At 42.0% G+C, this 12328-nt stretch overlaps 1 protein-coding gene across 2 annotated transcripts in view; it reads right to left on the bottom strand.

Moving 5' to 3' along the window:
- Positions 1 to 296: 296 nt before the first annotated feature.
- Positions 297 to 12328, bottom strand: part of SLC36A4 (solute carrier family 36 member 4) — a 115217-nt gene continuing 103185 nt past the window's right edge. For both annotated transcript variants that reach the window (XM_072134113.1, XM_072134111.1), the window contains exon 11: positions 297 to 5157. In XM_072134113.1, the coding sequence (XP_071990214.1) occupies positions 4853 to 5157 (305 nt within the window). In that variant the 3' untranslated portion in view covers positions 297 to 4852. The remainder of the gene's footprint in view (positions 5158 to 12328) is intronic.

Genomic DNA, 12328 nt, shown 5'->3' on the forward strand with positions numbered 1-12328 from the left:
TTAAACCGCGGTATCGCGGTTTAAAACACTTTTTAAATGTTATAGCCGGCGCAGGCAGGTACGCGCTCGGCGCTTACCGTGCACGCGGCAACATAGGAAGTGAATGAGAGCCGCGTGCACGGTAAGCGCCGAGCGCGTACCTGCCTGCGCCGGCTATAACGTTTAAAGAGTGTTTTAAACCGCGATTTAAAACACTAACTAAAATAAGCTCCGGCACCAGCTCACCCTGAGCTGGTGCCCGGTATTTCCATCGGAAACCTGCCACTACAAGTGGTAGGTTTCCTTTAATATCTGAGTTTTATAAGACCTTTAAGGACGCCTTAGTTCCCTTCTTGACGGAGGTATTCAATGAGTGTCTTTCCTCAGGCGCTCTGCCAAAGTCAATGAGGAGGTCAGCCCTGATCATCGTGCCAAAGGGTAAGGACCAATCTTGTATTGAGAACTGGCGTCCCATAGCGCTTCTCAATGCAGACAGAAAGGTTTTGGCAAAGGCACTGTTTAAATCGGCTGGTGCAGTTTGCGCCCCGGCTCCTTTCGGGGACACAGCATTGCTTTTGTGTCCGGGAGGCAGTGGAGCAGGGCAGGTAACTGGAAGGGGTGCTTGCTGTCCTTGGATCAGGCAAAAGCGTTTGATCAGGTTAACCACGAGTACCTCTGGTCTGTGCTTCTGAGGTATGGCCTACCGGGGGAGTTTGTTGATTGGCTGAAAGTTTTCTATGCAGGGACAGAGTTTCACTCTTAGAGTGGTAGCGTATGCCGATGATGTCACGTTTTCATGTCCTTGGGAGGGGAGGCGCAATGGGTGATGTCAGAGGTTGACCGCTACCCAGAGGCTTTTGGGTCCAAGATCAACCGGGATAAGCGTGAGAGTCTCTGGCTGGGAGAGGGAGGTCCGGACTTTGGCAGAGTCTTGGGGCCCTGGAAGTGTGTCCGGGAGATCAAAGTTCTCTGCATCGAATTTGGCAAGGGGGGTTACGCCCTGCAAAACTGGGACGACGGGCTTAATATCAACGCTAAGAAGGTGGACCAGTGGAAGGGTTGGTCTTCGACAACTCTCAAAGAAAGTTAAACTGATCAAAACCTACCTGCTCCTGGTATATCAGGGCAGTGTATGCATGTTGCCAGAACCCCTCTGGACCCGGGTGTACAGTCTGTTCTTCCAGCTGTTATGGGGAAATAGGCAGAACCTAATCAAGAGGGAGGTTACTTACTGCATGTGTTGTTATGTTTTATATTATATATTTTAATAAAAGATCTACAGGATTTAACTCAGGATCAGTACAGGACAAATAATGTCAAATGTACACAGTGAATCCAGCAGAAAAATAGTGAGTGCAGACAAACTTTTAAAATATACCAAATTAATTGATCCTGTTAACTGATAGAAATCATAATCAAATGCAACAAGTTTTATGTCTAGGAGTAAGAATACCTTCACTGATATTTGTAAAATTGGTCCAGAATAACAAAGTAAATAACCCTTATAAAAGGTTTAAAGCCCAACTCCGACATTTTTTTTTCACACATCAATAGCTCTTAGGGTGTAGAACAACTTTGCCTATTATCTTGAGTAGCTTTGCTATCCTACTCATTTTAGCCTACTAGCTATCCTTCTCAGTTTTGCAATCGCTTGTCTCCTGGCTGTGCAGTTTTCTCTGATGATCCATAGACTTGTAAACTAAATGCAGACTTAAGAGAGGAGCTTCCTGCTAACAGAGGAGGAATGATGAGGAGGTCATGTAACAGTGCTCTCTGTGTGCAGCAGAGCAAGGGAAATCTCAATTTGACTCAGCTTCAGGGCAGATACAAGAGGATGCTACTTTCTGCCCACTTTACTGCAGCCGTGGAATAATATTTTTATACAAATAATTTCAGAACCAGGGCTGTGGAATCGAGTCGGAGCCGGTGACATTCTGTGATTCAGATGGACCGATTCCATGAACATACAATAAATTATACACATTTTTGAAATTTCTTTTAAATGTCTACTCAATTCATGATCTAAGGATATAGGCCAGGGGTGAACATTTATTGATCAAAGGGCCATATTGTCATACTTAATGTTAAGAGGCCACATCAGTAACCTAGATGCACCAACAAGCACATACAGTCACCCCCAAAAGCATATATACCATAGTACAGCAATAAATACCAGCCCGGAAACCAAAAACTGCATTCAGAGCAGGCAATTCTAGTAGAAACCCCAGAGCGTATAATACTGGAAACCCCAGAGCAGACAAGTGTAATAATAAAGAATGATGATACAGAATAGACAATGCATAACACTGCAGACCCTCAGTGCAGATAAATAGTGAACATTGGTTAGCCGACAACTTTAGGTATTCCACGGGAATTATCAAGTATGAAAATGATGTAGACATCTATTACAGTAGATATACAGATAGCATAACAACTGTCCACAAGTTGTGTTTGTAAGCAGTAACAACAGATAATCCATAGACAGTTGTAATGTTGTTTCTCAACAAAGGCAGACAAGTTTTGTCATTTGTAAAACCCTTCCAATACTATATTAGGGAACTGCATTAAAAGCAGTCACTAAACACTGCTACTGTGGGATCAATACTCATCAACAATGGTTTGGCAATAATACACATCAGGTTAGTAGCTCCTTAGATTAATATCAATTATTCCCCCAAAATTCAAGATGATCTTTCACCATATCCAATACTTTGCACCCTTTAATCCGGTGGCAGCAAGAATCTGTGCCATTGCTTGCCAATATGCTAATTAGGCACTGTACTGTCAGGTGGGTGGTGCCAGGCGGTCTACTTCAGCCGAGACTGCCCACCGGATAGCATATAGCTTAATTAGTGCTGTTGGTTTAGACTCTGGAATGGCAATACCTAGTGGAAAAAATACCAACTGTGCCAGTAACGCCGACTGTGGAGTAGCGCCTATTAATGCTTAAAAGTTGCTGGCATTCCACTTTAATGAAAACAATGAGCCAGTCTTATATAAAAACAAAGCAGCTTCATTCAAGAAAAAGCTACTTTCTTGATTTAAAACCTCATACTGTTTTTTTTTTTTTTTATTTACAGCGCTTATAAAAAATTATGTGTCTCTAAGGTAACAGACTACAAACAAAGCATCCGTAGTCAGGGTCTGAAATCAAATTCCCACTTCTAATTACCAGTGATTTTGCAGGAGTCGGACACAGATTTTATAAGGGTTTTCCAAATATTTAGGGAGATATTGGTGAGCTTTTCTCAGGATAGGTCATTAATATGGAAGGGGGTTCTGATATTCGGCTTTGATCAGCATACGCTGTTCATGGGGCTGTGTACTTTTGGCTCCATACACTGTGTAGTGGCTAGGCAGGGTTACTGCAGCTCATCTTCCATTCAGGTCTGTACAGAGATGTGTACTCCTTACACTGTGGTACCACATTGCGATATTAGGCAACGATTTCCCAGCAGAACCAAATTTGTCATCTATTCAAACATTTCTACTCTGTAAACACCACTTTACTATCAGTATAACAAGTAAAGTTCTGGACCATCATCTCTAGTTAAAAAAAATGACTGCATAAACTTTAAGGTTTTCTATATTACCGGGTTTTTGGCAGTGACACAAGTTCCCGTGGTAGAGGAGCTGGATTGTCGCTGTACTTTGTGTGAATAATCTGTGTCGACTTGGAAGCACAGAATGTACCCTGAAAAAGTGAACAGCAGCGAGAATCTATTCGTAATGCCATCCTCTAATGATCACCTGCCATATTTCAGCATCTCCCTGAATGCACCCACTATATATAGAAGCTCTGAAGCTCACTCCATTGCTACACTTTGTACAGAGTTACATTATACTTATCTAGTGGAGTGGAACCACAAGCCCCAGCTTAATTTACTAATCGACTTATCGTTATTAGCAGTTCTATAAATTGTCTACTTATACAGGAAGATGATCCTGTCTACAGAGCATGAGAATCTCCACTCTAATCTCTACATAAACCTTCTAAAAATCATAAATATATATTAACAATAGTTAAAGTTTGTTTTTCTTTACTCAACCCTCCTCCAAATATAGAAAAAGAGTGATATTTGGACTGCCTAAAGTGATCACTAGAGGGAGTTTCCTGTATGCAGTAAATAAAAATGTGTTGTTAGCTCCCCCTAGTGGTGGCAGCAGGCAGAAAAGATTTTATTACTTGGCTATATATACGTCTAAGCAGGGGGATCTGGACCTCTGTATGAGAAACATTTAGCTCAGATATGTATAAAGAAAAAATATAAAAGGGAATACAATGGGACAGAATGTAGCACCTAAGTTTACAAAAATTAAAAGACAATTTTCACTTTAAAATACAGGAATCTTTATCTGCGCATTTTCTCAACTGAGCTAAAATACTAGCTGCACCAACATCCTCTGATGACAGATCAGGAAAAGTGCTGCTGTGGAACTACAACACCCAGCATACTGTCAACAGAACTGCTACAGGGCCAGAGGTTATAGACCAGAATTTTTAGGGTTGAGGGTTGTTCACAAATAGTAAAAAAAAATTAGCCACGCCTCTACAAAAGGTTCTGGGTATTGCAGCTCAGCTCAATTTAAGCTAGTAGGGTTGCAATACCACACATAACCTGTAGGTATTTGTGGTGCGGTTTTGGATCAATGCACAGTACCTCCCAATATAAAATTCCTATCTATAGCCCGAGAGCTACATAAGAATATTAACGATTTCCTAGATATAAAACAGCATAAAATATATAAAAACAGAATCCATAAAGTATTGCTTTGAATAAATAGAGTCTATGTAACCTCTACAGAACAGTGTCGACACCTCCTTCCCAATGTAAAGGCACAGGAGTAAGAATATTCTTCTATGAAGTTCCTCTCATGGAGTTCTCCAGGAGGTGCTGTTGATGTCTATAAGAGGACTCTCTGTGACATTTGCTGTTAATAACAATGGAGTCGGATAAATGATTTCTTCAACTGTGACGTACGTTCCCATAACAAAACCTACAAATCCGATCACCGCGATAGAAAGGTCCTTCACTATGGTGAGCGGATGGAGGTGGTCTTTGTAGAAAGTGATAATTTCCACCAGTGGGGGTAGGATTAGGGCTAACGAACTGCTGCACACGGCACCAACAAAGGAGATCACAAGGTCCAAACGTGGAATGGAGACGGCCATGGCACCTGAAGAGAGAAAGAAAACGGGAAATTTATTGCCGTCCATACCGATTTCTAATATAGCTTATTTAAGGCACTTTCCCCATTGAATTTGAAAGATTATGTTATTTGAAAATTGTGGAAGGAATGGATTTGGCATTTCAAGTCTACCTTCTTAGTCCTCAAGCACACAACCGTAAGGGGGACAACGATCTGGCCACAAAATCACTGACCCTATAGAGGTCTTTGGTACCCGCTCATGGTGCAGTGAGCACATGCTGTTTCACCGCACCGTGAAACCTTGCCGTATTACGAAGTCTGCCACCGGTCTTTCTATGGAGAGGGGATGAGTGAGGAGCGCTCACCTATGCTCTCTCCTGCACCTGGCTCGATAAGTTCGTTTGCATGAGGCCATACACAGAAATTACCAGGCGATGTCAACTTTTAGGCCACCGTAACAATGAGCTCCTAATCTATCCCACCTGCCTGGCTACTGCCAACTTTAAACTTATCACAACTATGTGGTGGAATAATGCAGGTCGAAATCAACTAGTCAAGACTGGGCCACACGTCAGCTCATGTATGGTGACGTCACTGGCACCATCAGGGTTTCATGTGGCTCCACCTTGAACTAAAAGTGAAGCTCCTGATGGCCGAGTCAGATGAGGTCTTAGTTGGCTCCAGAGTTTACCATTTTTTGAGGTGGCACCATTGACCTCGAGTTGTCAGTTGACTTCATGGTCAACCATGGACAATGGCCTTACTAGATTACAAACTGACCTACTAAAACAGATCCTGAGGAATGAGATTGAGGACATCACTGCAGCAGGGAACAATAACATGCCTGTGCTGAACTGTGACATTGTCCAGATATTCTGGCTGGCTTTCAGATCAAATATAGACCAAATAGCTGTAAAGGGTCCTTAATCTTTGAGAACCCCCCCCCCCTACTATGCATTAATGGAGGAGATACACTCTTCAGTATACATTTCAGCAGACATCCCCATAGCCACTTACATCACAATGTGGTCTGCGGAAACCTACACCTAGTAAGCCATCATACAAACTCAAAACTGTACTTTAACATAACAAAGTGACGAAGTTTGAAACTCAATGGTGGTACTAAAACAACGCTAAAAATACATCAAGGAGTTAATTTTACAATTAAACCAATAGGTTTAAACATCTGACTTTTCAATACATTGCAGTCCTGGCTCGGAAGTCAGATAGGGCGTAGAGCCAGCGTTCATTACATTATCTCTCCCCTACAACAGCCATAGTCGGGGCGAGCAGCGACAGAGCCTGTGCAAGGAGAAAAGATAACGGACTGTCAGTGAGACGCCATAACCGAGGATGAGGAGACGTCACACGAAGAGGGGACAAAGCCCGACAGTCCTGGGGAGATTCTACAGTTTATGAATATATAATATACAGAATGCATGGAAACTGATAACATACAGAAGTTCCGCAACGGGAACAGCTGCCTTAGGATTGGTCAGCAACATCAGATTGGTGGAGGCCTACCACCCCGCACCAGGCTTCATTTCCGGAGTTAGCTCAAACATCCATACATTTTTTTTTAAGTGTAAACTTTGATTCCATGTGTAATTTAGGATAATTGGTTTCATGAGTGTTACAGGGGACATTTTTAAAAAAAAATTTTTGATGGGTGGATCCAGTGCATATGGAAAAGTTACATTCCTGGAATATAAATCCACAGTCCTGCTGCTACTGTCATATAATTACCACTGTGTATTATTCCCCCGACTTGTAAATGTAACAATAAGCCTGGTTATTAGCATTTTGCGGCTACTAACGATATACACATAGGTATTATTACACAGATCTCCGGAGACGATATCCAGCATTGACTGCAGGGAGCACAGCAGGGTGAGGACATGGGCCAGTGCATTTGAAGAAGCTACAATCCATATTTCACAGTACAGCTGATACTAACACATACAAAGATTTGTGTGACCTAAATATTAAATGTTGAGGTACGTAAAACGCAACTTGCAAGGGGAGGACCGGATAACAATACACCTATATTTGATGCAATGGTCTTCACGTATGTCTGCCATCTCACAGCCCCCTCTAAAAAAAGAAAATTCTAGGATAAGCATCACTGTATATACATTTGGTAACAGCATCTGCTCCAAAAATGTCATATTTCAGGAGAGTTTTGCTTGAAGTATAGAGGGTATAATCATGCACCGGGCCCAGCGACGTCTCATGATTCCCGGAATCGGAAGCTTAGTTCCGCTCCGGTTTGATAAAAGGATTTACATTAAACTTCTCAATGACATTCTCAGCACTTGGCGGTGATAACATTAGGACATACAGCAGGCACATGGTCGAGTGGCCCGCAGACAAGACTCCACATCAATGGGATGTGTGATTTATAGCACCTAATCTCATAGTGATGGGAGAGCAGCTCTAATGCACAGTGATCTCTGCCACCGAAATAAGTGGCATCGAGTCTACTGCCAGAAGACAACACCACCAATAAGCTCAGCACACATACAGTACACACTCTGCAACATAAAATCACACTGCGCCTGGCATTAGGGATTTCTCATATGAAAAGTACAGGATAAGTAATGTCATGTATGTACACTGTGCCTGCACCAGCAGCAGTATAGTAAGTGCAGCTCTGGAGTATAATACAGGATGTAACTCAGGATCAGTACAGGATAAGTAATGTCATGTATGTACACAGTGACTGCACCAGCAGAATAGTGAGTGCAGCTCTGGTGTATAATACAGGATGTAACTCAGGATCAGTACAGGATAAGTAATGTCATGTATGTACACAGTGACTGCACCAGCAGCAGAATAGTGAGTGCAGCTCTGCAGTATAATACAGGATGTAACTCAGGATCAGTACAGGATAAGATGGCAATGGACTCACGCGCCCTACGGGAGCGGTACAGTGCCGCACCGTACCGTTCCATAGCTGGGAGAAAGATCGGACAAGTCACCGCGTCCATATATCGCTATGGAGAGGGCCGGGGGCGAGTGGCGCTCATCCCCTCCTCTCCCCAGTGCCAACCGGCACATACATGGTGTGAATGTAGCCTAATTAATATACTGTACTTACATAGTGACTATTTAAGTCAAGCATAAAAATCTGCGCTTTATTGTTCTAGGACGTTCACGTTGTCCTGAAATTACCCGTCTTGTGTGATCCTCCAATATGAATACTGATACATTGAATGAAGGGGGGAAAATGAAAATAATTGAAGTTGTTTTTGCACAGTAATTACCACTGTGTATTATTCCCTGACTTGTAAATGTAACAGTAAGACAATAAGCCTGGATATTAGCATTTTGCTATTAGCGCTAGCGGCTGCCACTGATGAATACTAATGTGTGTGTGCAGACAGAAAGTGAGCAGCCGAATCATACTAATAGAATATGTCTGAGCAGAACGACTTCTTCATTTCCACTGTTTATTGCTGTGATTGAACGGTGTGGAGGAATCATTGTGGTTGGGGACCGGGAACCTGAAGTGGCCACGGGATTGTCGAGTCTATTTGTAGCGTAAAATATCCCGATTACTATTTTACAAACTAGAAACTAGTAACAGAAAAATGCTTCAACTCCATACAATCATTGAGAAAAATAATTACCGTATTTTTCGGACTATAAGGCGCACCGGATTATAAGGCGCACCATCAATAAAGGCCTGCTAAAACGTCTAGGTTCATATATAAGGCGCACCGGATTATAAGGATGAATGACCAGCAGGTAGCAGACCTGTGCACAGTTCCAGGCAGCTGTTGTCTGTAAGTACGGTTCATGTATAAGGCGCACTGGACTATAAGGCGCACCTTTGATTTCTGAGAAAATCAAAGGATGTGCGCCTTATAGTCTGAAAAATACGGTAAATACAACAAAGAGTTTCTATGTTCTCTCCGTGTTTGTGTGGGTTTCCTCCGGGTCCTCCAGTTTCCTCCCACATTCCAAGGTTGATTAGATTGTGTAGGTTGATTAGATTGTGAGCCCCATGGGGACAGGGACTGATTTGACAAGCTCTATGCTGCACTGCATAATCTGTGTGCGCTATATATATATAAAGAATTATTATTATTATTATTAACTAGAACCATCAGGCAGTAATGTCTTAGACACGTAAGTGATAACTGAAGTAGATTGAATACAGGGCGCTCATTGGGGGAGGTTTATCAAGCTGTCTAAAAGTAAGAATGTTCTTAGTTGCCCATCGCAACCAATTACAGCTCCCCTTTAAAATATTCATGAGCCCTGGTAAAATGAACGCTGAGCTGTAATTGGTTGACATGGGCAACTAAGAAAATACTTACTTTTTAGACAGCTTGATAAATCTGCCCCATAAAGCTTTAGGTGAATACTTTTGAGTAGCGTACCCGTCGGTAAACCAATCGGTGACTGCTTAATGTGCCTCTACGATGCACAAAAAGTCATCTCCCAGTTGACAACTTTCCCCTCTCAGTCTAAGCAAGATTCCCACCATCTCGGCCATTTTGGCCTACTGTCCATGTATGAAGCATGCAGACACAGCAAATAGGGAGCTCCATTGATCTATTGAATAGCAGAAACTGTTCCAAGAGCATCCTTGTCCATTATCGAAGTGGCTTCATTATTACACCCCTGTCTCGGTCCATTTTTAGGTGCTTAGCAGAAGTAAATTTGGTGCCACATTTACTATTGACAGTAACTTCACCTCTGTTTGCAATAGTGTGGCAATGGAGAACCCTGGTCTTCTATACACTGGAACCACATTGCCTTGATTATTGAATCAAGGGTAGGTTAAGGGTTCAACAGTGACTCCCTATGCTATGCCCTGGCTCCCCACATCATCACACCAGCAGGGGGCAGTCACCCCTAGCAGTGATAGGAGGACACACTGCCCCCTGCTGGTGTGATGATGTAGGGAGCCATGGCATAGGACAGTCACCCCTAGCAATAATAGGAGGACACACTGCCCCCTGCTGGTCTGATGATGTGGGGAGCCATGGCATAGGACAGTCACCCCTAGCAATGATAGGAGGACACACTGCCCCCTGCTGGTGTGATGTGGGGAGCCATGGCATAGGACAGTCACCCCTAGCAATGATAGGAGGACACACTGCCCCTTGCTGGTGTGATGATGTGGGGAGCCATGGCATAGGACAGTCACTCCTAGAAAAGATAGGAGGAGTGATTTGATAATATGAGGGGCCATGGCATAAGATGGTCAGTAAGCACTAACAGTGATAGGAAGACACAGTGCCCCCTGCTGGTGTGGCGATGTGGAGGTCATGGTATAGCTAGCATGTAAATGAAAATGGACAGTATATAAAGTTCATTAACTTTTCATCTTTGTGAACATATTAACCCAAAGAATAAAGGGAATATGTCATGAGGGCCGCAATATAAATATATATATAATATTTACACATACACATCACACATACACACACGTCAATTCCATTACATTTGAAAATTTTACTCGCTTCCCGGCAGAAAGCACAGAATATTAAATGGTGGAAGAACAATTTTTCCCCACAAATGACAAGTGCTCATATGGCTCTGTAAATTGAAAAGCAAAATCGATATTGGTTTTGAAATACGAGAAATGAAAAGCGGAAATGCAAAAAATGAAGGCCTGGTCCTGAAGGTGTAAAAAAAATAAAAATAAATTAATAACTTATTTTTGTTTTGACATTTATAGTATAGAATTGTGAAAAATACTTTAAGTTTAAATTTTTTTTTTTTTTTTTTAACATTGGGAAAAATCTACATCTATTTGGCGTATAGGAGATTAGCCAAGACTTTGTTCATGTTGCATCTGCAGTAAAGCTCATTTTCACTCAAAAACACTATTTTCCACTGCAATTGTGATGCCAACAAAATGATCTTCTAAAACTCTGTGTTAAGGTGTTACTTTAGATATCTTCTAATTCTTCTAGACTTTCCATCTCGATTTTCATCTACTGATCTGCTGGCACATGGTCCTGGCAACAAAATAGTCCAACATTTCAAGTATTCAAGATGAACAGTAACAGATAAAAATGTTTTAAGCAGATTTTTACTATCAGGAAACTAAAAAGGCATAAAATACACAATTTAAATCCATTACTGAACGTCTGCCATTGAAATGTCATCCAAAAAGACACAACGCCAGCGTTGGAGCCAACACATTAAAATTTTCCTCTAAAGTTACAAGAGAAAACAAAGCCCAAATAAAAGGGGACACTGCTAATGGAGAAATTAATAGCAACTAATTGTCTTAAATTTTTGTATATCTTAACACCTCGGAGTGATGTGGAAATGTAAAATTTCACTTATTTGTAACCTATAGTTTTCTTGAAATGCTTATCATTTAACATTTCAAAGACTTAAAGCGTAACTGACGGTACCAGGCCAAAAATGGCACAAAAAAAAACACAAAAACCAACTAGACAACAGCTGTTTTTTTTAAGCTGGAGATCTATCCTGGTATATCTATCAGCCCTTCTTAAAAAATTATCTTACAATGGGCACTATACCCACAGGGTGGTCCTGAGGTGACACATGTACACACGTTTTTTCTCTTGTTCCCCCTCTTGTAGAACAAAATGGGGGCTAGAATAAGCTTCCTCTATTTCTGCATCCCTTTACTCCCCCCTGCTGATAGCTTCTGGAGTACGTACATGGATAAAAACCATTTATGTAACCATCATTAGTTAAAGTAATTACCTTATATACTCGAGTATAAGCCTAGTTTTTCAGCACAAAAAATGTGCTGAAAAAACCCAAACTCTGCTTATACTCGAGTCAAAAAAATAAATATATCTAAACTCACCTTTCCGGCGACCCCTGTATATCTTCTGTGCGATGTGTCCGGCAGCGGCGGCAGGCTATATACACTGGGGCAGGGGCTGGCTGGCTGGCTATATACACTGGGGCAGGGGCTGGCTGGCTGGCTATATACACTGGGGCAGGGGCTGGCTGGCTGGCTATATACACTGGGGCAGGGGCTGGCTGGCTATATACACTGGGGAGGCTGTGACCAATGCATTTCCCACCCTCGGCTTATACTCGAGTCAATAGGTTTTCCCAGTATTTTGTGGTAAAATTAGGGGCCTCGGCTTATACTCGGGTCGGCTTATACTCGAGTATATACGGTAAAACAATAACGCAATGAGATAAACAATTTTTGTCTTTAGAAATAATTTGCTATAAAAGTCATGTG

Source organism: Engystomops pustulosus, chromosome 2 (genome assembly GCF_040894005.1).
Source record: "Engystomops pustulosus chromosome 2, aEngPut4.maternal, whole genome shotgun sequence".
In the NCBI taxonomy this organism is placed as follows: domain Eukaryota; kingdom Metazoa; phylum Chordata; class Amphibia; order Anura; family Leptodactylidae; genus Engystomops; species Engystomops pustulosus.